Genomic DNA, 25,590 nt, shown 5'->3' with positions numbered 1-25,590 from the left:
GTTTTGTTTTTGTTATTTTTCTTTTTCTTTTCTTCTTCTTTGTTATCCTAATCCTGTTGTAACCCAAATAAGGCTTGTGTCACCCAGTGGCTTTCAATTAGACTTGTGTAGTTAAAAAAAAGGAGGAATGATAGACTGAATTCCGCCCTTGCAAAAACCAGTTACAAGAACTAACAGCTAGGCAAGAACATAACATTATTAGAAGGATGAAGGATTTCCATCCTGCTAGTCGATTGTTCTCTGAAAATATGATTTATTGAGCTGTTTATCGATTCTGACCTTACTAGTAAGTGAGGGCTATTTGGACTTGTTTGTAATGGAAAGTGCTAGAGACGAAGGTATTATTACTAGGGCTGCAACTCGAGCCGGGTTTTACCCGACCCGCATCGACCCGACCCGAAAATAGCCTGGGTCGGGTTCAGGTTTCATGGGTTTCGGGTCGAGCCGGGTTCAGCATTCAAAAGCTCGCATGAATCTCGGGTCGAGCCGGGTTTGAAGGGGCCCGACCCGACCTGACCCGAGTTACATAAGTTATAGTATGTACATTTTTTTCTATTGTTAGTTAAAAGTTAAAGGGATAATTACATTTACACCCCCTCTAGTTTCTGACACATCCACTTCCACCCTATAGTTTAAAACGTGACAAATACACCCTTGTAGTTTCAATTTATTTAAGGTAGGCCCCCTCAGCTGAAGGTTCATCCATAGATTGAAGGGTTAGGATGATCCGATGGAGCTGATTTTTTGGGCACACCCTAACTATGTTAGGACCCATCAAATGAACGCTTTGGATCATCCAAACAATGTGGGCCCACATTATTTGGATGATTTTTTGGTAGTGTTTGGATTCGGGTAGGGGCCCACATTATTTGGATGATCCAAAGCGTTCATTTGATGGGTCCTGACATAGATATGGTGTGCCCAAAAAATCAGATCTATCGGATCATCCTAACCCTTCAATCTATGGACGAACCTTCAGCTGAGGGGGCAAACCTTAAACAAATTGAAACTGCAGGGGTGTATTTGTCACGTTTTAAACTATAGGGGTGGAAGTGGATGTGTCAGAAACTAGAGGGGGTGTAAATGTAATTATCCCAAAGTTATAAGTGAAAACCCACGCACCCACTGTTAGTGTATGTGAGTGTAATTTCTGCTTCTATGAGTTGAGTTGATTCAAGTGTTTGATTCAGCATTGTTTGATTGTAATTACAACATTGTTTGATTACAGCATTGTTTGATTCAAGTGTGATGTGAGTGTAATTACATCATTGTTTGATTCAAGTGTAATGTGAGTGTAATTTCTGCTTCTATGAGTTGAGTTGCCTTGCCAAACAAGAATTTTCCTTAAAAATTTGCGCAAACGTGAGAAAACCTGAACCGACCCGAGATTTATCATGCGTAGGGCCGGGTTTGGGAATCGTGGGTTTTCCGAAAAAAAACCCGACCCGACCCGACCCGAGTTGCAGCCCTAATTATTACCCCTTTTTATAAACAAGGGAAGTGATATATTCACCCCCTGTTCTCACCCAAGCGAACCCCTCTATTTTATTTATGACGATGGTTTTAAATAGACCAAAACCGAATTTCAGCCGAAATAACGAAATTTTGGAATATATAAATATTTTTTTAAAAAAAGCAAATTTCAATTTCATGAAATTTCAGCCAAATTTGGTGAAACCTGAAATTTTGGGTTTCACCAAATTTCGGTCACGGAAGTTTTGAATTTCGGCCGAAATTTAAAACTATGTTTATGACTACTATTTTACACTACAAGAGGTTGGCCCAGGAAGAAAAGCGGCGGTTATATCATTTCTCCTCCCATAAATGACATTTATTGGGTCTCACATACGTGATCCGGTATGTTGATTTTAATGGCAATCAACTGTCAAATTCCGTTCAGTACTCCTTGATCAGATGAGTCATTCTAAACCCCTCATCTATTACGCCACATTTAGGCCTTGATTAGATGGGTCATTCTAACTTCTAAGCCCTGACCCATTACCCCGCATTTAGGTCATCTCCAGTAGAAAAGAATTTTTTTTTTCAATCATGAATTAGTGTAAATTAATGTCTGCAAGTTGTGAAAGGGGTAGAGCTGGTGGGAGAAGGTGAGACTTGAGAGGGCACGAAAGAGTTGCGTGTGAGAAGTGGCTTAAATATTAGGAAAAAGATTGTATTTTGAGTGTAGTTTTTTGTTTCCTAGGTTTTGAGGCTTTTCTTGTCCTCTCCTCATTCAGTCCCTCTTGTATCTATTGTGGGACGTTTTCTAACTTTAGAGTCTTTTAAGTTGTAGAATTTTCATGAGTTGTACTTTCTAAATTATAGATTTCCAAGCTTAGAGTTGCTAAACGTGTGTGGTCTTGCATTCTAAGCAATCTTTCAATACATAAGTTAATTTCTTTAATTTGGAAATGTTTTGGAAGGCAAGTTGGCTAAATAATACTTGCCAATTTATGCCTAAAGGTCCCCTCTTCCTACCATTGCGACAAGAGAGTCACTGGAGAGAGCTCACTTTCAGAGAGGTTTCCAATTAAGCTTAGTAGTGTGTTAGGAAAGAGAAGATTGAGGGGCGTTTCTAAGTCATTCTTGTGCTCGGAACACAAAAAATGAGTTATTTTATTCATCTCTTATGAGTTAAAAATAGACATTAAGAACACAACTCAACTCAACTAAGCTTTTGTCCCAAAATGCACTCATATAATTAAGTTATGAGGAAAGTGTTTCTGTGCTGCAGTGCAGGGAGTTCCCTATGCTTTTTCTTGGCCCACAGAAGTAGACCCACTTAACGAACCAATGGGAGGTGGTATAAACCACTTAAGCGCAGATAACGTCCCTGCGCTGCAGGGCAGGAACACTTTTCTCTTAAGTTGTTAGTTATTAATGTCTTAAATTGGACATTAATAACTAAGAGCTTAATTTTACGAGTGTATTACCGAAATGATCATTTTCAAGATAGCATAGGTCACCCTCTTTGTTTACTTTTCCCATTATTATTGTCGGTTACCGATCCAATTATACACACAGTTTCAGCATCAAATATAAAACAACACCACGGTTTATAGGAAAGGATGTTGAATGATATGTCAGTATCTGTATTCCTACCTTTACCAATTTATAAACAAAGATTCTCTCCAACTAAAAAATAAAAGAGTCTCCCCCCAAAATCATATCATCTTCTTTAGTGCTCAGCTGCTCTGAGCTTTTCCTTGGTGGGTTTGATGGAGAAAGAGAAGCTCTTACTCTTTTATCTATTCTTTGTTTTGGTTATAGGTAGAGAGATTTGATCTTCTCTTCTACTTTTCATTTGTAGGATGGTCAAATGTGTTTTGAAAATTTAAGGGTTTTGTTTTTGTTCTTTTTTTTTCACAGGGGTTAAGGTGAAAGGTTCTCATCACCATCACCACCACAATCACAATCGTCTTGGTGAACAAAAGCTTTTTGTTTTTGGGGATTCTTATGCTGATACAGGGAATTTGAGAAAATTGGATTCTCGCTCATGGAAGGAGCCTTATGGGATCACATTCCCTGGCAAACCTTCCGGTCGATGGTCCGATGGCCGTGTCTTGACAGATTACTTAGGTGCTCTCTCTCTCTCTCTCTCTCTCTCTCTGTTTGTGTTCTCTCTTGTTTTGTTGATATCTGTTGATTTTTGTACTGTCCTAAAGATTAATGATATTAATTACCCTCTTTAGTTGGAATTAGCAACATGTCCTACTTAAGTAAGTTGAGTTACTCATTGATTTTAAAATGTTAGGTACCAATTTGGTTCGTAAAGGGATTGATCTTCCTAGAGGGAAGATCAGCCTCTTCACCCACTTCCAGGGTATGGTCGGTCCTCCTTATGTACAAAAACACAGTTTTTGGGATGAGTTTCTTTGTTCCTTTGATTGCTTACATGTTGTTTACCCAAGCCAATCTAGATAACTCTTGTATCTAAGTTCCATACCAAAAACTGGGGATAATTTTTCATAAGACATAACAAATAGGGAAATGATTTCGGCACAAACATGCTTTGTTTCCTTCACTCTCCTTGCTTGTCTTTTGATATTTAAAGCGCTGTAAAAAGGTTATTACGATTGCCAGAAAGCACTTACAAGCCAATTAAATACTAAACGACAAGCAAGGTGAGCGTATGTGTCAAAACAAGGTTGTTCTGAAATCATTTCACATGAAATATAAACTAATTTATTCTGCCCAAGTGGGACATGTAAGAAATATAAACTAATTTTTTTTACTGAATAGTTTTGGTGCAATTACTTCCTTTTCGTTTTGGATTTTGAGATTTGATTTTGAGTCTTGCAGTCGTAATTAAACCCACTTTTGACTCTAATAATCAGTTTTGGACTCAAAATCCAAAGGGCCTCTCTCTCTCTCTCATGGATGCATTTCTTTTCCTTTCACTATCTCCAGTGCCTTTTTCTTTTCTCAAAGTTAGATTTCTTTAGCTTTCCATGATTTTTAACCCTCCTCTCACATAAGATACACTGATACAGTGTATTTCTCATCCTTTACTAAACTAGAACCTTACCCTTTTATTCTTAATTGGATCACCCATTGGCTTAATGGGCCTGTAATTATTTCTCCTACCTGATCTCTTCTTTTTCTACTTGTATGTTCTGTCTCATCAATCATGTCAGAGCTCTTTCTTTTGTAGCTTTGTTCTTCCCCTACCATGTGATCTAATCATCTCACTTTTAACATTTTTTTATCTCTTAGTGCCTCACACCTGTTCTACTTTTTCTACTTTTTCTACTTTTGTATTCTTCTTCTGTTTTCTTGACAGAGTTATCAGATGACTTAGAAAATTGAGAAAAAATATCTTCCTTTTGCACTAAATTTATTGGGAACTGATATTAGCACTGCATGTTTTGATAGTTGCACTAAGTTGGGTTGTCTCTTATTAGTTGAGCAGCTATCAAGGTATATTACACTTTTCAAGAAGTTCTCAGAAGCCAATTAAAAAGAAAAGACAAAATGAATTCGTGCAATTATCAAAATATGGTAGTGCTGGACCAACTGCTGGTATCAGTAGCCAATTTATTTCCTAAATAACTCGATTGCACTAAATTTTCATTGTTTTACGTATCATTTTATTTTCCAGCTGCTTTCCTTGGAATTCGCTCTCCAATCGCTTACAAATGGAGGAAAATGGGACCGAAACCGTTACGATACGGGATGAATTTCGCCTATGGAGGGACGGGAGTATTTGATACGTTGATTTCTGCTCCAAATCTAACGACCCAGATCGATTTATTTCAGCAGATGATCCAAGAGGGTGTCTTTACCAAAAATGATGTCGATTCCTCCATGGCATTGGTCTCTGTTGTTGGTAACGACTACAGCACGTATCAGGTCCGAAACGGCACGTTACAGGTAACTAACGTTTCGGGTTTTTGCTACCATGAAAATAACTGGAATTTAAACCGAGAGTAGGACCCAAAAGAGGACCGAGCAAATGATTTCACGCCACAGAGCCACCCCTTATTTTGCAAAAATCCCATTTTCATTTCGGTTCTGCTCATGTGCATATAGGCTATAGCATACATGGAGCGTACGTTAGAGATTTTTTACCCTAATTAACTAACATGCGCAGTGTTGTTAGCTCTTATTAGACCCACATATCTCTTGCACAAGGTTAGAACTATTGCCGTTTTGAGGCATGATATTTTCAATTTATAATGATGTCCCCATAAATGAGCCATGATCATATCATTTCCCTCGATCTAAATCTTGGAAACTTAAAAAAAAAAATCCTAGGAAAATTTATTCACAAGAAATATTTTTCCTGCAATCCAAATAGGGCCTGAGTGGTGTACAAATGTTGTGAAATAATTGTATTCAATTAGGTACTTTTATTATTTTCCCTTTTAAAAGAATTTACTTCTTCTACTAGTAATATCATAGTTCTAGAATCTCAAATATTTCTTATATTTTTCACCTAATCAGTTATTTTAAGACTTTAATTATTTTCTCAGTAAAAGTCAGTGTCTGAACATTTGAACCCAAACAAGAACTTGCCCAAATGATAGATTTGACGCATTCTGTGATCCGATGATCATTCGACTTCTCAAGCGTTATATGATATTCATATATTAATCTAATGGGATTTGCTAGGGACCATTGTAGAAGGCATTTCACGGGCAGACTGTTTCATGGAGAGCATCCATATAGGCACACTTTTCAACAAATTTTGTCTTGTTCATTTCTGCGATGGTCCTTGGGAAATGCCTTTCGGCTCTGGTTTTAATATTTGTTTGGGTGTGGTTTCACGAGCATCAAAGAAGCAATCAGTTGTTGCTCTCTCAACGGTGGAAGGGGTGTATGGCAGGTTGTCAACCTCTTTAGCTATGATGGGTGTTAGAATAACTCAATCATTTGCAAGAAAGTGGTACGGATTTATTTTGTGATGATAGTTCGGCGATTTCACATACAAAAAATTAGGGTATTCATGGCAAAAGCAAGCACATAAGGATCAAATATCATTTCATTCGAAACTTAGTCAATAATGGAGTTATCAATATTTGTTTTTGCAAAACTCGAGATCAAGTTACAAATATTTTTATGAAGGCTTTGAAGTCTGATACATTCATCAAGATGAAGATAAAACTGGGCATGGTAATGGCCTAGCTTATGGGGTCTGGGACCACTTGACTTTCTCGGAATTGACTACTCGCATGGAGCTTCCCAAGCACCCATTAAATATTCTTACAAAACTTTGTTGCATTGAATACTACGTTATGAGCTTGCTACACTGAGTTGACTACATTGGAAATCTATTTTTTGTAAGTTAATGTTCTAGGGACTTTGTTTATTGTTTTGAAATTGTGTAAGGCATTTAATTTACATTTGCTAGTGTGCTAGTATATTGTTAAGTGAGATTATGAAAAGTTAATCTCAGATTTGACATGTAGCCTATATCTTGAGCCTATATCTTATTCTTTTGTAACCCGTTTTAGTGAAATTTAAAGTCTCTTGACTAGTGTAACAACTAGGGCTTGTGTGTTAGGATTCAAGAGAACAATTTTCTTCTCTTGAACCTCATCTTTTCCCTTCATCTAGTTGGTTTCATTCCAACACTCTCAGCCATCATATGCAATGAGTTGTTTTCAATTAAGACGCTGCCTTGTGATTCTAGGTGATTAATCATATCCAAACAATCTATGCCTAAACATAACGGTAAACCTCGGTGTTGCTTGCATTGTTAACTCATTTTTTGATTTATGAATTATGGGGTATAAACAACATCATAGTTGTTTGTTTCTAGGCCTTCTTTGTCTTTTCTTTTATTTTCCTTATCTCATTTTTTTCCCACCATTAATATCTTATTATACTTTCTTCCATTCTTAGAAGAAGATTTGAGGATGGGAGTGGATTACCCATTTTGTTTTCTATGTGAATCAGTTCTAACATCAGTGCTTCTCTTACTTGTAGGGTTTGCAAAGCTTCATTAAGAGCTTAATTAATCAGCTGGCCTTGGATTTGAAACGCCTTACTGATATAGGAGTAAAAAAGATGGCCATTACTGGTCTCCAGCCCTTGGGATGTTTGCCCTCCGACAACAACATGGCTTCTCTCCAACAGTGCAATGAGACTCTGAACCAGGCTTCTAGTTTCCACAACCTCTTATTGAGGGAAGCCGTGGCAGAGATGAATAAGAATAATGAGGGTCTAAAAATCACAATCCTCGATCTCTATCAGGCCTTCATTTCCATACTTCAGAGCCCAGCAAACCGAGGTATCATCTAAATCACCTAGGCCCTGTTCTTCTAAGATTATGATAACCGAGGGTGATCCCCCAACCCGATTATTGGACCGAAAATTAATGTAATTTGAGTTCAATAATCGGTTTGGACTTTGGGGGCCCACCATCAGTTATCATAAACTCAAACGAATATGGCCTTAGAGGTCCAACTTGAGCCGGACTCAACTCGAATCCAACTTGTTCAATCCGATTTCAACTTGGGTTGGGTTCGCATTTCCTTGGGTCGGGTTGGGGTAGGGTTTGGAGAAGCTGACCCGATTTAATTTTGGGTTGGCTTAGGGACTAGGGTTGAGGCCTTGAGCAACCTAGCCTAAGGTCTCGGCCCCATTGCTATTTTAGTATTTTCGTATCCTATTTTTGCCCCGAGCCAACCCGAACCCAATTCATTCCAACCCAACAAAGTCCTACCCGAATTGGAAGTTCGGGTTGGGTTCGGGCTAAGAGATTTAAAGGAGGGCTGGGTCAGGGTTGGCCATCCTAGACCCGAGGATCGGGTTGGGTTAGGGTTTAGGTTTTGGGTCCTCGGTTTGGGCTAGGGCTGGCTCAACCCGACCCAACCTAACCCTGTCCGAGTTGCACCCCTAAGATCACTGGTCATTACCAAATATGATGTAATGATGATTTCATAGTCTTATTGTTTTTTTTTTAATTTATGATTTAAAGATGATTTCATGGTCTTATTGTGTTTTTAATTTCAAACATTGGCAGGGAAGTCGAAGTTTGAGAATCCATTAAAGCCTTGTTGTGAGGGAATAAACAGCAACTACGAATGTGGGAGTATAGACGAGAATGGGAAGTGGATGTATACAGTATGTGAGAAGCCAGACTCTTCCTTTTTTTGGGACACTGTGCACCCTTCCCAGCAGGGCTGGAATGCTGTTGCTGCATCTTTGCAGTCTACTTTCAACTCTCTCTAATAATCTTCGACTTAGAGTGGAGAGAGGAAGGGATCTAACTAGTCTCTTTTGCGATGGATCTTATTAATGTTTTTTTTTGGGTAACTTTCCTTTTTCTTCCTCTTCTCGGAAAAGCGATCTTTTAAGTTTCTTATGTTAATTCTTATCCTTTTGCTTTTGCAAACCAAATCATGGGCTTTATGTCACTCACTGGCTTTCGATTAGACTATTTTCATGTAATAATATAGTTAAAAAAAGGGAACGTTTACCTATCTATAGGTGCTGAGAGGAAGGCATTACCCAAACATTTGTTGGGTCCCACTTCTACCTTTTGTACGTAATCAGGTATGTTGATCTGAATAGACATGCTGATCTGAATGGCAACTAAAAGTGCTGTCAGATGCTGTTAAGAACAACCTGATTGGATGCATGAATCTAAGCCCTTATCGATTAATCCAGGAGTCACTGGGTCAAAAAATTAAGGGTGTTAGGAATCCAACTTATTTGAATGATTCTGTCCTTCTGTGGCCTGGTTATTGTTTTCTTTAGTTTGCAATACGTTAGTAAAAATCCATTTAAAATTGTACAGACCACATCATAGGTTGATCTAAACTGTCCATATGATGGAACACAACATTAATAGGTTGTGCCCGTAAAATCATTTCCATAGGTTGGTCCTAGCCCTCCAATCTATAGAGGTTTCTATGATTGTTGTTCCTCTTAATGTGCCTAGAATTCGTCAATATTTTTACAGGTGTCATGCATTCGTAATATCAACATTTCTGTAATTTGACCTGCATATAGTGAATAAGGACAAGTAGTTTTTTCATCATCATTAGGGGTGCAACTTGGGTGTCAACCCGACCCAATTCGGGTTGGGTTGGGTCGGGCTGACCCAATTTGATATGGTACCAATTGTTGACAACCTCAACTCAAGCCGGGTTGTTTTGGATTTTGAGAACCAATAGTGAGTCACCAATAATCAGTTTTTAACTCACAATCGGTTCTCAAAATCCAAACCAAACAGGGACTAACAATTAACAAAGGGAAATATTATCCGCACTACTATATTTTGATGATCACACTCCTCACTTTATTCAAGTACGGTATGGCCCGCACCATAGGATTATCCAAACTGTCCATTGTAGACTGTGGAGACTATTTCATTGTTGAAAAAGAAAAAAACACAAATGTACAGAACTTCTTCAGATGGAACCCAAATTCGGGTTTCAGGTCGGGTCGGGTTGCTCGACAGCCCAACCAGACCCAACCCGATTTCCAATTGGGGTTGATTTTTCCCAACCCAACCCAAATTCGGGTTGAACCCGACCTGCGTGGGAACATCCAAGTAACAACGATGGTTTGAAATTATATATACTGCTAATGTCCTCACTACCATATTTTATAATGGCACTACTCATCGTATTTTGATGACGCACTCCTCACTCTGTTAAAATGTACGGTATGGCCCGTACCCTGTGTCGGTACTTTTCGTATGTAGATTACGCTTTTACCCTGAAATAATTTCTCATAGAGATAGATGTTAGATATCAGCAAAAGGGTTAATGGTAAAAGAGTAATGCTGACGTGTAAATCCAGATAAAAAGAAAAGAAATTTATTTTGGATGGGCCACTTCCTACATAGGTCGTGCCCCAAAAATAATTTTCATAAACGTGTTTAAAACTTTTAAAACGCATTTTAAACTTGTTTAAAACGTTTGCGTCAAATAAACAGAGTTTTATCGTTGTGAAAGTTTTAAACGGAGTTTTAAATAGCACACCAATAAAACGCGTTTTTTTCAATAAAGCGGAGTTTAAAATGGAGTTTTGTTAACTATGGATGGAACACAACATCAATCGGTTGTGCCTGTAAAACCATTTCCATAGGTTGATCCTAACCCTCCAATCGATAGGGGTTTCCATAATTGTTGTTCCTATTCAGGTGCCCGGAATCTATCAATATTTTACAAGTGTCCTGCATGAGTAATATAAATTAGTTCTTTCGTCATTGTCATATGTCTTTGCCCCTTCTTGGAAGTTTTTTGCCGTAATTGTCATACATAGGTACCCGTGTCGGTACTTTTCATATGTAGATTACGATTTTACTCTCAAATAATTTCTCATAGAGGCAGATATTAGATAGATATCAGCAAAGGGCTTAATGGTAAAAGGGTAATGCTGACGTGTAGATCAAAAGTGGGACACAAGCAGAAATAACTCAAATAACACAAATGCCCTTACATGTGGGATACAATTGGCAATTGGAATTATGGCAGTGGGACACAAGCGGAAATAACGGCAAAGGGTGGAACACATTAACCCATCATTTTGCCTTTCTATATAGTAGTTAGATTAGAAGTCATCATTTACATAGGCTCTTGTATTTTGTATTCCATTCCACCAATAATTGCAGATCTTGTAGGAAATTTATTCCCATGAGTTAAACAAAGAAAGTTGCCTTTATTTTTCCCCCTCTAAATTTTAGTGGTCAGGACTCATCTTTGATATACGTTCTTGTACATCTTTGAAATGCATGGTATAGCGGGCACAATGTGCTTCATCTTAGATCTTTTTTTATGATAATATCACCACGAATACATAACCTTCAATGAAAAAAGAATAAGTGCACGCGAAGTGACAACTATTATTTGATGCAAAAGAACCTTCCCACTTTTCTTATCATTCAAAATCCTTAATGTTACGGCTCGACAAACCGTAAACTCATGTTGAATTGTCTTGGTTAGTTGTTCTTGCAATTGTCCCCGGGGCAGACCACGAAGTGTATAAATAAATAGGGTTTTCCTAGTTAAGGTACGTTGGAAAAGAAAAATTGCATTCATTTTACACAGTTTCATAACTTAACACATGTTTTGAGATTTTATTATCAAAATGATTGCACTTTTTCTTTTCCAATGCACCGTCACGAGTTAGGCCACTCCTTAGCAAAACCCAAATAAATATAGGGAAATGATTTCAACTCAACCATGTTTTGATACAATACGCTCATGTTTCTTGTCTTTTAGTATTTAAAGAGCTGTAAAAGGGTTTTTACGTTCCCAAGAAGCACTTACGTGACAACAATTATATGCTAAAAGACAAGAACCACGAGCGCATGCATGTATCAAAACATAGTTGTGCTGAAATCCTGAATTGTTGTTGACATGCAAGCCTTCGATCTCTGAAAATGCAAAATCTGGATATACATCCTTCCAATAGGTATTGTGATCGCCCGAAGAACTTGCCCATCCCAAAGATGAGGTTGATAATTCTTCCCTGTTATTTCTCTAAGTTGATGCTAATAATTTATATCTCAAATAAGCTCATTTTAACTGATTCAATTACGAATTTTTTTTATCATTACATGCTTTGCGTTAACATTTAAAAAATGTAAAACAAGTGATTTTTGTATTCTGTCTTTAAGAAATGACAGACTGTTAGTCTTGCTGTCTTCTTCCTTCTCAACATTGTAAATTAAAACACATTTGTACACGAAAGAAGGAAAAATATATTATGTTTCTAGCTAGTTTTCAAATTATTCCCATGCATGATTTTGCGTATTTTAGTATTACGAAAGTTATGTATTTATGTTTATTTTTCGTACTAAGCTTTTATTTTGTAACCACAAAGAATTTCTTATCATCAAACTAACCCACATCATAAACGGATGCCCTAGCTTATCCATTTAGCCTTGAATAAATTCTTGTAACCTGATGCAACTCATTGAACTCAGTGACTAACTCGCACACGGCGACACCCGAATTATAACAATGGGTGAAGACTCCTGTCATGACTCATGATGATGTTGAAATCATCATGTCTTTAATTCGCACTAATCCTTATATAATTATTATTTTCTTGTTTAAATGACATTTTTCTATTACGATCATAACTAATGTTCCGTTAAGCATCCATTTGTTTCGACATAAAATGGATTTATACCCAATTTTACACTTAAAAATTGTTTTACCCCCATTTTATGTCGATAGAAATGGATCATAGAGGAAAACTGAAAATTTTATAAATTCATTATAGTTAATAATCATTAAGAATTACTTTTATGTGGCTTTTATTCTTCCATCTTATACCAAAATTCACCAAGGCGCAATTATGAGTCTAAAACTAAATGTTTGGACTTAAAAGTAAACATAGTTTTGAGTGAGAGATGAGGAGGGAGAAACCATATGCGCTTTTGTGGTCCCTATGGGGTCAAGGACTCTAATGAGGCTGAGGTGAGAGTGGGAACTTTAGGCCATCAGGATATCTGAAGATCATGTTTTGGACAGGAAAATAGCTGAGGGAGACTCTTTAAACGCTATTAGATGGATAGATGGTAGCATACCTCATCTGTGGTGATTCGCGAATTTGATTGACCAAATCAAAGACCGTGTGGAGAGTCATTAATTTGGTCTGGTTTCAGTACATCAATCGCTGAACTAAAACGGACCGCAGGTCAGCTTGCTAGAGGTGGGGTGAACTTGGGTCTAGAGATATTATCTTCTTCCCTGAGTTTTGGACTTGTTCTTTGTAAATTTGACCCCTCCGGTCTTGGGGCTCGCTTTCTTATAATGCAATTTGCACCCGTTCGGAAAAATAAATAAATTGTAAACGTAATTTTGAGTCCAATAATCAGTTTTGGACTCATAATCGATTCTCAAAATCCAAAACAAACCGGGCCTAAGTAGTTAAATATTTGCTACAGGACGTATTTCGAGTTTGTTTTGTTTCTTAGATTGTAATTCTTAAACAGCTAGAAACTTTGTTAGAGTAATAAAAATATATAAATATAATTATAAATAATGGTGTATAGGATAATTTCATAATCCTCGTTTGGCAAGCATTTAGACCAAGCGTGATAAATTAAAAAGAACGTCCTACCAAACCATACTAGCTAGTACCAACTCTGCCTTGAATCACTTAAATAAACCATTAACAACAAGATGAGTATACCAAACTGCTCTTACCCAAACAACAACAATGTAAAATTTATTGAATCTATGAGGCACCTTGTGATTGGGCATCCATGTGATGTTAGCATGATATAGACTTTTAATCTGATGGTCCCCATACCTTTCTTCTTCTTCGTTTTTTTGTCTACCATAGCTTTAAAATTATATAATCGGAAAATAATGACCATCAAATTTGAGGATTTGAATGTGGACGGCTGATCAATTTTGTCAATTATCGATCTCCGGGTCATAAATTGGATGGTTTAGATCATTCAATGGCAGCAAATTCTAAGGTAGGTATGCATCTCTAGGGCATCTATCAATGAACGGTCGAAATCATACCCAATCATAAGCCTCTAGAGTGTCTTATGTATAGATGCACCTCATAGTATAATTCCCCATAACAAATATTATGACATCCCATCTTATCAACCCAAAAAAAGTGGAATAGACTAATAACCCATCACATGGGAATGGGAATGCCAAAAAGCTGGCATTAATTTCATTTCCTTTTACAAAAAAGTAAGATCACATGAAACATATGGGTACGAGAGACATGAAAATGAATAATGCCCTCTTCTTAATTTTCTTAATATCTTTTGTTTCTTCTTTGAAGATTCTTTCCTTTCTCCATAATGGGTTTCTTACAGCTTAGGTGATGTGGTACTTTCAATCCTCCTCTCTTTCTTAAAAAATGTTTACCCAACAAAATATTTAAAAAAAACTAGTCCAAGAAACTGCCCACATCTTTCGTGCACTCCAACTTCTTCACTGGCACTTATAAATATATTGCTCAGACCTTCAAGTAGGAGAGAAATCTCTCTTTTCTCTTGGGGCAAATCTTTCTGTTTTATCTTCATCTTTCTCTTCTTTCTAATGGATTTGGATTTTATCATACGGTCTCTAGCACTTAAAAGTATCTTAGTCACAGGTTCTACGGGCTTTCTCGCAAAGAGTAATGTTCTTGGACCCCTCTTTTATCTACTTTTCTTGTTCTAGGGATCACGTGTCCCAAGCCTCATCAAATGCTGAAATCCAGCTCGTGTATTTCTTTTCTCTTGCTTGTTTTGAGTTTGTCTTCAAGGGCATCATGACCCTAGTTGTTATGCCTTTTCCTTAGACATTGTTCTAAGGATTGCGTAGTGGTCTTGTATGTTCATGCTTTTGTATCATCTTTCTTTATCTAATATACTCGTAGGGGTTTATCTTATTGGTGTGTTTATCTTGTAATCAGTTCTAGTTTTGTTTCATTGGATGCAGTTTTTGTGGAAAAAGTGCTTAGGGTTCAACCTGATGTAAAGAGGCTTTATCTTCTACTAAGAGCTGGGGATGTCAAATCAGCAACACAGCGCTTTGAAGAAGAAGTAAAGCCATTCACTTTATTCTTTGTAATTCTCTCTTTTATTCTTCAAGTTATAGAATGTAATTGAAATCAGTTATCACTAATTTGCTTGTTTTGTTGTGTTATTTTATTTATATAAGTAGAAGAGAGAACACCCTTTAGTCATTCCCAATTTAGGTAATTTGGGTGAGCTGTTGAAGAGCTTCCCAATCTCCATTTTTCATATATAAATGTAACTAATGTATCCCTTTAAGTAAAGGGTTTTAAATGTCATATAGTTTAAAAACACACGAACACTCGACTCGAGTCAACTCGTTCGAGTAACTCGCTACTACACAGCAACTCGGGGGCATATTTTCCTATCAATACATGGAATTTTTTAAGGGAAATGTTATCAGCACTACTATATTTTTATGGAGAATTTATATGATGGGTGGCCGTGAAAACACGTGAAGTCTCAAAAAGTAGGTACAACCCATTTTTTTTTATGATCCAAACCGTTCATCTGTCTAGGCACAACGTAAATAGGTTGTGCCCCAAAAATCATTTCCATCGGATAATCCTAACCCTCCGATCTGAACTGATTGGAATATAGAGATTTCTAAAAACCATTTATGGAATCTTCTATAGATCAGAGGGTTAGGATCATCCTATGGAAATGATTTTTGGGGCACAACCTATCTACGTTGTGCCCAAACAGATGAACGGTTTGGATCATAAAAAAAAAGTGGGCCGTACCTGTTTTCCAAGACTTCACGTGTTTTCACGGCCACCCATCATATAAATTCTCATTTTGATGAATGCACTCCTCACCTTATTAAAAAGTAAGGTATGGCCCTCACAATAGGATGATCCAAACTCTCCATTAGATGGGCCACAGCCTAAATAGGTTGTGCCCCAAAAATCATTTCCATAGGTTGATCCTAACCCTTCGATCTATAGAGGGCCTGAATCTTAGAGGGTTGATCCTGACCCTCTATAGATTGGAGGGTTAGGATCAACATATGTAATGATTTTTCGGGCACAACCTATTTAGGCTGTGGCCCATTTGATGGACGGTTTGGATCATCCTATGGTTTGGGCCATACCTTACTTTTTAATAAAGTGAGGAGTGCGTTCATCAAAATATGGTAGTGCTGATAACATTTCCCTTTTTTAATTCTACCTATATAAATGGCTTTAGGATTGATGGTCTAAATTGTTTTAGGCAATATAGGTGGTTGTAGGATCAAAACTCTAATTGATGTTTTGCTTTTCAATACTTGTGAGTTGTTAGTGAGTCAACTCATTTTCATATCGAGTTGACTCAATGAGTTTTAGGACTATTAGTATGACCCACAAATCTCCCCCATCACAAGGTCCTAAGAAGAAAGCTTTGGATTATTGACAGAGTGGTTCCTACCTAGAAAGAATGGTTTACATTCCATATATTTCTATGTTATTGTTCATACGATATGTGTTTGCATCTCTCCACAATCTTTTGGTCCTTTTTTCCTCACAATTTTTTAATATTTTTTTCGTCATAGGACTTGGTCATGTTTTTTATGGACTCGCTTAATTAGGGCCAAAACCATGTTGACTCAGCCAAGAAGCCTATCATCCTCTCTTAGTGGAAATGTTAATGGTTTTTCAAGATCATCACGATCCATCCGTTGAAGTGCTAATATCAGTAACGGATCTTCCAGTATGAAAAAGTCCTTAAGCTCATATCAATGGACTTTCCTTGGTAAATCGGGACCGCCCAGACGAACCCCTGAGATATGGAGGTCTCTTGCTCCCATTAAGCAAACACTCATATATAAATGGATACTAGGGTAAGGGTTTCCCAACTTAACCACTTGACTTTGATTTCTTAATGAGATTAATTCTTAATTAATAAAAAATCTCACTAATTAAATGGATTAATTCCTATTTAATTTTTTTTATTAATTAAAAATCCTAAAATGGATTCTTTAACCAGTGGCAATGATCCTTAATAAAAAAACAAAGTGGATTAATTAAAAACCCTAATATGGATTATCCTTAATGATGTAAGTGGCAATGTAGGTCACCCTTAGATTTAGAGAGACTAATCTAAAGTACCACTCACGATAATCTATAGGTTCAACATGCAAATCAATTGTCAATTGAGATATTCTTATACAAATTTGTAAGGCGTTTTCATTGACAAGCACATAAACCTCGTTCTATTTTTCAGGTGATAGGGAAGGAGGTGTTTAGGGTTTTGAGAGAGAAACATGATAGTGGTTTTGATTCATTTATTTCGGATAAGGTAACTATTGTTGCAGGAGATATCACATATGAGAACCTAGGAATAACAGACAGAAGTTTGAATGAAGAGATGTGGGGTGAACTCGACGCCATCATCAATGTAGCTGCAACGACCAATTTTAATGAGAGGTAATGAAGGGATTATAGAATTTGCTGTGTAAAATTTCAAAAGAAAAGAAACCACAAATTATGAGTATATAATGGATAGTTGTTTGTAGGTATGATGTTGCTTTGCATATCAATACCTTAGGAGCAAAGCATGTTTTGGAGTTTGCAAAGCAATGTGTGAAACTAAAGATGCTTCTCCATGTTTCAACTGGTGAGCTCATATCACCCAAAAAACACTTCTATTTATTCTTTACCTTTTGTTTATACTATGGAAAGTTGGGAACTTTGGTCTGTATTCCAATGTTGTTAAATATGGTTTTCATTACTCTGTACTGACTTTTCTTCTTCCTTGTTTTTTTTTTTACTGTAAGCTGGGCTTTGGCAAGACTTACCAGATCATTAATAATGGATAATGAAATTACATCTAGGTATAGAATTTCCCAATAATCATCATGAAGATTCAAAATATTCCAAGGCCCACGTAAGATTCTTCTATTGTTTTTTTAGCCGCTGTAATTGGAATAGACTCAAGTCCTCTAGTAGGATGATGCATTGGGAATGGTCTTGATTAATCAGTCCGGTAGAGTAGAGAACTGATAGTTCTAGTGTCACTAGTTCAAATCTGGCTCCTACCACGTAGGTAATATATCGAATAGGTACACATAAAAATGAATCGCTATGGATCTGGATCCATAATCTACCATTAATAGTTCTGTGGGAAATACAGTGGGATCAATGTAACTGGTTTTGATAGGGATTTTTCTATTGAAAAAAAAGTATATGATTGCATTTCCATGTTTCAAATATGTGTGTAATTTGTCCGAGTTTATTAGATCTGGTGAGATCTGACCGTTGGATTATCAAGTACTAGATTAGGTAACTAAATTAGATCTGGCAACTAGGTAGATTACGTTACCTAAATTAGATCTGGCAACTAGGTAGATTACGATAAATCCCCGTGGGTTGGAAATTGTAAATCAAAATCAATGTACATGATTTGTGGGAAGTCTTTGTAAACTTATAGGGTAGTTATTATTTGTGAAAAATGTAAAAGTCTTTTGTGTTTTCTATAGTCCTTATTGACTAGGCTCGAATATCAAAGGGTTAATGTGGACTTCCTCTGACGTTGCTTAGGATTCCTAAAGGACTCATGGGACAACAACAAGCTGTTTAAACCCAACAATCTTCTTTTTCATCCCGGTCGTCTCATTGTTGCATTAATGCTGATATTTGCCGTCAACATCTTCAATCGCTAGTTGTCGCTCTCCTACGTGTTAGTTTTCTTTCTTTCTCATTTTCCTTCTTATTTTTAAAACCATCAATTTTCTTTTATCCAATTCAATTGACGTACCTCAATTGATGTGCGTGCCTGAAATAGTGACTCCATTGTTTCTTAAAGTGCTTGCCTGAAGGAGTAATTCTAAATTTCATCAGGATGGGTAGCCCATCAAGGCTCATCTTTCCCATTCAAGTAACGATCCATTATGACCCATTGGCTCTCATAGGCCCACTTCATAACTCACCTTGTGACACCTTTAGCATTATCGTCAACAAAATCTGTCACCATCATCAATGGACATTCATCGTTACTTTTGATAGGTGCATCAACTTGGAAGATTTTAATTCATCAAATGAATGTCTATTTGTAATCTGCATATGGTTAAGGGGCATGTCAGAATGTATTCGATTTCGTAGGATCTTACCGTTGGATCAACCAGTACAAGATTATATAACTAAATTAGATTAGGCAACTATGTTAGATTTGGATAATATCCTTCCATATTTATCTTTATCTTACTCTATGTTTATCCCATAAGTCCTCTACATAACCATTGATTACGGTTGATTGTAACGATCAAAGAATTAATATTATGAAGGTGCCCTCAGATGTTGTTTTACCTTTAAAAAAAAAATTGAAGGTGCCCGCAGATGTTGATTGGGAATAATTCTAGCATACCAAAGGGCACTTTTAGTTCCCATTAATAGTTTGCCGAGACAAATAAGAATTAGGATCAGTCTATATGAACTAACACTTTCTTCCATGCTAAGATAACAGCTTAATCAATAGTTGATTATCAATTATTCCATTAAAAATCTTCTCGTCTCCTCCATGGATATAGACACACTGCCAAACCATGTAAATCTTGATGTGTTTTGTGTTTTTATTTATTTTTTCAATACTATTTTTGTGGCTTGATATGGGTTTACCCTGACAATCAATGATTTCTATTTACTTCTAGTAGGTGCTTGAGAGAGTATAGGATATGATATTGAAAAATGTTTTCGTAATAGATGATGCACCCTAAGCTCCACCTCAAGCTCCCCACATTTTAGGATTTTGTGTCAAAAGTAAGATAATCCCCTCTATGTAGTCTTTCATGTATTATCTAAGAGCGATGATGATAGATCTATAACAGCCATTGATGCTAGTCGATTATAACTTTGATCTCTCAGTAATAATCAAGTTTTCTTGTGGTATTTCAGCTTTTGTTTCTGGGGAAAAGGCAGGACTTATATTAGAGAAACCACTCCATATGGGCGATACGCTAAATGGAAGAACGGGTTTAGACATTGAATCAGAGGTGAAATTGGTGGAGGAAAGACTGAAAGAACTTCGTGCTGAAGGAGTTACTGGAAAAGCCGAAACAATCGCCATGAAAGAAATGGGAATAAAAAGGTCTCTCTTAATGATATTCATCTTAAGAATTTAGAATGTTGAGCACAATATTTCTATAACTCAAATCAGACTAAACCATACTGTGTAGAATTAGTTTTTTGAACGAGATGAAATTGGATTAATTAATTTTAATTATGAAATCGAATCATATACTTATTGTTAAATTAAAAAGAAAAAGGGCAGTGATAAATCGACTCCTCAAATGGATAAATTGACTCCCCATGTGTCTATCTCTCTCCTCTTTCTCTCTCTAACCTAGAGGAGAGAGAAAGACACATGGGGAGTCGATTTATCAATTTGGGGAGTCGATTTATCACTCCCCAAGAAAAATTGATCAATGTTTTTAATTAATTATCCAAACTAAATTCCAAAATTGGATAGGTTATCTTAGCTATATTTAGGATTTTACACAAGGGTTCTAAGCTATGACATTAGTGAAACGTTAAAAAACAAAAGTTGACTTAAATATGGGAAGTTAATATAAGTAGTTTATACCTAATAGAAACAGGGTTCTTTTATCAACTTTTGTAAATTAATTTTTACTTTAGCATGAAAAAGTGAAATTTAATGTCTTTACTTGAAATTTTAAAAAATAAAATAAAACTTTCCAAAACCCAAGCTCATTTTTTTGCCTCTCCTTTTTCTTATTCAATTGATTTTCTCTCTATATATGTTTCAGGGCTAGGTTGTTTGGTTGGTCAAATACATATGTTTTTACAAAGGCATTGGGAGAGATGCTTCTTGGACACCTGAGAGGCAATCTACCTCTTGTTATCTTGCGCCCAACCATTATCACAAGCACTTACAGAGAACCATTCCCTGGTTGGATAGAAGGAACCAGGTATTGTGAGGAACTTTTAGACTAATGTTCATATGATCTCATTTTTTTTCTTTTTGTTAAAATACATTGTTTTATTTGTTCTCAAAATTCATGCCTTGCATTATTCCATTCCTTCTAATACTATCAGGGGGCATACAAATGATTTTAGTTATAATCAAAACCAATGTTCCTTCTCAACAATTAAAACCAAAAAAGAAACTTTTTTTTTTTTTTCGATTATCCCCGGTTTACTTTGGTAATTGCAGAACCATTGATAGCCTAATTGTTGGTTATGGCAAGGGAAAGTTGCAATGCTTCATGGGAAATCCGGATTTAGTTGGTGATTTGGTAAGTTGTACCCTATTTCTTGTAATTCACTATAATCTTTCGTAAAATGTGTAAATTTTGTTTTACGCCCATTCTTAGAATGAAGCTCCATTTGGTGTAAAACAAAATCTAAACCCATTTTCCACTTAAAAATGGGCATATAATTTATTTTTGACCCCCTTCTACGCCGATAGAAAGAAAGAAAGATAGAATGAATGTCACACCCTGATCCCACAGTGGAAATATTGTCCGGTTCTGGATCTTCCACCCGCCCCGGTTTGTGGGTCCCTGTGGAGTGGGTAGGGCACAGTTAGTACTGATGGAAAACAAAACCAGGGAGGGTGGGAAGACCCGATCAAACAATATTTACACAGTGGGGTCACGGGGTGACAATGAAACTGCATATACGTAGCTGGTTGCAAATCTACAATTTTGAAGCCATGAACCCTAATATTTGATACAGATTCCTGGGGACATGGTGGTGAATGCTATGCTTGTGATGATGGTTGCTCACTGGAATCAGCCCTCGGAAGTCCCCTACCATGTCGGCTCATCCGTACGAAATCCAGTGCAATACTCTGTGATTGTAGACTGTACATACAACTACTTCTGTAAGAATCCTCGCATCGATAAAAATGGAAAGCCCATTAGGGTTTACAGGGTTCCAGTCTTTGACACTCTCTCCAGCTTCCACAGATACTTGGGTCTACGTTATACGCTACCATTGAAGGTTGGTTTTCCATGTCACAAGTGAATATGAACATGAATAATCAGACACAAATCAATTTTTTTGTTCAAAAAAAATTTGTTCAAAGATTCTTTTAGAAAGGCAAATTTATGTACACACGTTGACTTTTTAAATACTTTTATGTTATGATATTCTTTTGTTGCACATAAACAAAATGATATATCTTTCAAAGGAGAAAAGGGCGGCGTAGTGCACGAGGCTCCCGCCATTGCAAGGTATGGGAGGGCTAGATGTACGCAGCCTTACCCCTACTTTGCAGAGAAGCTATTTCCTTGACTCAAACCAGTTGTGCCAAGGCTTGATCTCTTTCCCAAGGAGAAAATATTATTTATTTCAGTTAAAAAATATCATCACAGAAAAGTTTATTTTTCTTCGTCTAATTAGGGACTTAATCTCTGTTTATATTTCTTCATCTAAATAGGGACTTAATTCATGTTTTTTTTTTGTATGTACATGCTCTTCAGGGTTTGCGCTTGGTGAACGCGGCATTTTGTCAATTTTTTGATCGGCTGTACAACGATCTCAACCATAAGTACAATTTTGTATTGAGGTTGATTGATATCTATGGCCCATACTTGTTCTTCGAAGGAAGGTAAATCAGTGGATTTTTTGTGGCAATACATTAAAATAGGTTAGAAGTTGCCCAATATGCCTTAAGGCCCAAGCCCATGTTCATTTTAACTCTAATTTAGACCCATGCATGTACAAGATCAGGCCCATTTTAATCAAGAGAGGCCCACAACTGGCCCAACATTTGGTTGGGCCTTAAAATTGAGTTGTGAGATATCAAACCAATTAACAACCCTATTCTCAAGCCAAGGCCTGTACTGAAAAATTGAATGGGCTATAGTCCAAGTGGGCTTTGTTGAGTGGCATTGTTGCCTTACAGATGCTAAATGGGCAATGTTCAATAAGATTAGGAAAAATGCCGAAAAGGGGGCAAATTGTCCTTGTTAACAGGACAAACATACCCCACGGTAGCATTTTATTTTGATTGGCTCCATTGATGGTGGGCCACCATTAGCTGGCCCATTGCCCACTGTTATTCGGGGTGTCTACTCTGCATCAGTCACAAATATCTCTTGTATTGTAAAAAAAATATATCTCAATATTTTGCATAAAATGGCATAATTCCGAATTTTTCAGATATTTTGAAAAAGGGAAATGATATTTACGCCCCTTTTGATCACCGGGGACACCCGGCGCCAGTGTACGGGCAATCAAATCCACTAGATTTTTCTGACGTCAAGTACATTAGCCCCCTTTAGTCATTTGATACACTGGCGCTGGGTGTCCCTAGTGATACAAAAGGGGTACGAGATATCTTCATATTTGGTTTTTACCGCAAAAATATCATGAAAATATTGTGATAAATGCATGATCTTATTTGTTCTGAAATTTTATATTTTTTATGCATTTGAAATATTTACTTTCTAGTTTTTACCAATATAAATTAGAAAATTAACAAAAAAAAAAATTAAAATACCCTGAGATACACCCTTTTCGAGAAATTCTCGAGACAAATATTTGTGACTATGTCCTGCACACGAACAAGTACTATATGGCATGGTGATGGCCGGCCCATTAGATTAAACAGCCCCAAACGCAAAATCCAAAAGGGCTTAGTTATGTTGCAATGAAATGAAAAGAAGGGGCTGATAAGTATCAATTTCTTTTGCCATTTTCTTACAATCCTGTTGTTTTCCTGTGTTTGTAGCTTTGACGACATCAACACAGAAAGGCTGAGAGTGGCCATGAAAGACGGAAGCAAAGAAACGAAGATGTTGTGTTTCGACCCAAAGTGCATTGATTGGGAAGACTATTTCACCAACATTCACATCCCTGGCGTAGTAAAATACTTATTTAAATGAAGATTTCAGGAAATTTCAGTCTCAAACAATTTACTCTCTCGACCATTAATTTGTTATTCTCTTCTTAAACTATTAAGGCTGACATCAAAATCATGGAAATATGTATGCTACCCACTCAACTATAGTAAAATTTGTATTTTAGATTGCCAAATTCCTTGGTTAATTTAGAAATTGAATATTTTTACTGTTTATTCCTCTTTGCATGGATTTCAGCTTGAGTAACAAGATTTGATTCTATCATGATTGAACTAAGGTGTTAGTGTGGTAGACCGAACCTTAGATAGTGCAATATCTAAAATTCGTTATGGTCAGGTCATCCTAGTTATGTGATAAAGAAATAGTACAAGAGGGCTTCTAAACTCACAGGCGCCCTTGTAGAAACGGTGGAGAAGGGCGCCACCATTAGTTCCATGTCATAGTTAGTGCATTTATTGTGGCTCTGAAAACTGTAGATGCAATGATGTGGATCCAATACAAAATAAAGATATGCAATAATTCAAATTCAGTGGCCAAAAAAGGCTTTTGGAGACATGATTTTAATAGTTCATTTTGCTAAGACCAATCTAAGGTGAACCATACCCAAGTAGTTCGTATTGGGAAATATAAATATGTGCATAAGATATCTAGTAAGCATAGTAATGTGATGCATCAAAGTAGCATTTAATCATTTCTCATATATATATATATATATATATATATATATATATATATATATATATATATATATATATATATATATATATGAGAGAACGGTTTCTACACTAGTGTAGATAAGTGATCTACGCACTAGCTCTTAAAATACAGTGGGGGCCCACATTGTTTGGGTGATCCAAACCATTCATTTGATGGGCCTTCACTAGATAAGGAGTGCCCAAAAAATCATCTTCATAGGATCATCCTAACCCTTTGAACCGTGTAGGCAAAAAATGGACAGATTTGTGAAGGTTTATACACGTGGATTTTACCTCCACAAATCGTAGGGTTGGGATGATCCTATGGAGCTGATTTTTTGTGGACACCCTATCTATGTGAGGGTCAATCAAATGAATGGTTTGGATCACCCAAACAATATGCTTTCCACTGTATTTTAAGCTAGTGTGTAGACAACTTATCTACACTAGTGTGTAGAAACCGTTTTCTCTCTCTCTTTATATATATATATATATATATATATATATATATAGTGAAACTAATGCAAGTAGTGTTAAGGAGAAAATGATGTTAAGAATGAGAAAAAGATTCTTCTAATTTTCTGTCTTGTATCATGTATCCAAAGAATGATACAACAGCTGGTTTATTCTAGAGGGTTCTATGGAGTCTGTGGGATCTATTTCTTCCATCCATATGTAGAAAACGTTTCCATCTATGTGTACCTAACCACTTTCTTGTCCATCTAGAAAACGTTTCCACCTATGGAGTCTGCTTTATTCTAGAGGCTTCTATGGAGCGCATATTAATCTTGTTCATAATTTAACATCCAAGTTTAAGACTTTTTTGGTTATTTACGATCAACTAGCTCTCTCTCTCTCTAGTTTTTTTTTTTAACGGTAGAGAGAGAGAGAGAGAGTCTCTATAGTATTGACTATAGCTTAATTACCCAAGATTAAAAAATACGTAGTTGGTGAACACTGGTGTATAACTATTCCTCAGTCGGTTTAGTCTAAGCGGTTAATTATACGACTTAACCTGTTCGTTTAACAACATTCACCAACATGAGTGGACGAATGTTGGATAAACAAACAAGTTTTAACCCTTACATCACAGAGGAGAATACATCTCTCTCTCTCTCTCTCTCTCTCTCTCTCTCTCTCTCTCTCTCTCA

General features: G+C 36.6%; 2 protein-coding genes across 4 annotated transcripts; both read left to right on the top strand.

The window, feature by feature from the left end:
• Positions 1 to 3,065: 3,065 nt before the first annotated feature.
• On the top strand, positions 3,066 to 8,983 carry LOC143863863 (GDSL esterase/lipase At5g03610-like). Its single transcript, XM_077374644.1, has 5 exons — positions 3,066 to 3,270; positions 3,370 to 3,579; positions 5,102 to 5,373; positions 7,432 to 7,735; positions 8,471 to 8,983. The coding sequence occupies exons 1-5, from the start codon at positions 3,219 to 3,221 to the stop codon at positions 8,677 to 8,679; spliced, it is 1,047 nt and encodes a 348-aa protein (XP_077230759.1). The 5' UTR covers positions 3,066 to 3,218; the 3' UTR covers positions 8,680 to 8,983.
• A 5,419-nt stretch (positions 8,984 to 14,402) lies between these two features.
• On the top strand, positions 14,403 to 23,959 carry LOC143863806 (alcohol-forming fatty acyl-CoA reductase-like). Of its 3 annotated transcripts, none has more exons than XM_077374573.1 (10): positions 14,403 to 14,559; positions 14,865 to 14,992; positions 17,144 to 17,346; positions 17,436 to 17,536; positions 19,810 to 20,002; positions 20,682 to 20,843; positions 21,089 to 21,170; positions 21,613 to 21,879; positions 22,362 to 22,489; positions 23,615 to 23,959. In XM_077374573.1, exons 1-10 carry the CDS (start codon positions 14,481 to 14,483, stop codon positions 23,766 to 23,768), a joined length of 1,497 nt encoding a protein of 498 aa, XP_077230688.1. In that variant the 5' UTR covers positions 14,403 to 14,480; the 3' UTR covers positions 23,769 to 23,959. The 3 variants fall into 3 exon arrangements, with proteins under 3 accessions (XP_077230688.1, XP_077230686.1, XP_077230687.1); XM_077374571.1 differs by having other exon boundaries at positions 14,404 to 14,559; positions 14,865 to 14,968; XM_077374572.1 differs by lacking the exons at positions 14,403 to 14,559; positions 14,865 to 14,992 and adding an exon at positions 16,734 to 16,760.
• The last annotated feature ends 1,631 nt before the right edge of the window (positions 23,960 to 25,590 follow it).

Source organism: Tasmannia lanceolata, unplaced genomic scaffold (genome assembly GCF_043159265.1).
Source record: "Tasmannia lanceolata isolate RefF3 unplaced genomic scaffold, GAP_Taslan_0.1 ptg000044l, whole genome shotgun sequence".
Taxonomy (NCBI): domain Eukaryota; kingdom Viridiplantae; phylum Streptophyta; class Magnoliopsida; order Canellales; family Winteraceae; genus Tasmannia; species Tasmannia lanceolata.
The sequence above is the reverse complement of the archived record's forward strand: the minus strand, read 5'-3'. Positions and strand labels throughout refer to the sequence as shown.

Coding starts and splice junctions, on each gene's coding strand:
- LOC143863863 (XM_077374644.1), top strand. CDS start 3,219: ATGGAGAAAGAGAAGCTCTTACTCTTTTATCTATTCTTTGTTTTGGTT. Junction 3,580..5,101: donor TGTCTTGACAGATTACTTAG/GTGCTCTCTCTC, acceptor TTTATTTTCCAG/CTGCTTTCCTTGGAATTCGC. Junction 7,736..8,470: donor TCAGAGCCCAGCAAACCGAG/GTATCATCTAAA, acceptor AAACATTGGCAG/GGAAGTCGAAGTTTGAGAAT.
- LOC143863806 (XM_077374573.1), top strand. CDS start 14,481: ATGGATTTGGATTTTATCATACGGTCTCTAGCACTTAAAAGTATCTTA. Junction 14,993..17,143: donor AGCCATTCACTTTATTCTTT/GTAATTCTCTCT, acceptor TCTATTTTTCAG/GTGATAGGGAAGGAGGTGTT. Junction 21,171..21,612: donor CGGATTTAGTTGGTGATTTG/GTAAGTTGTACC, acceptor TATTTGATACAG/ATTCCTGGGGACATGGTGGT.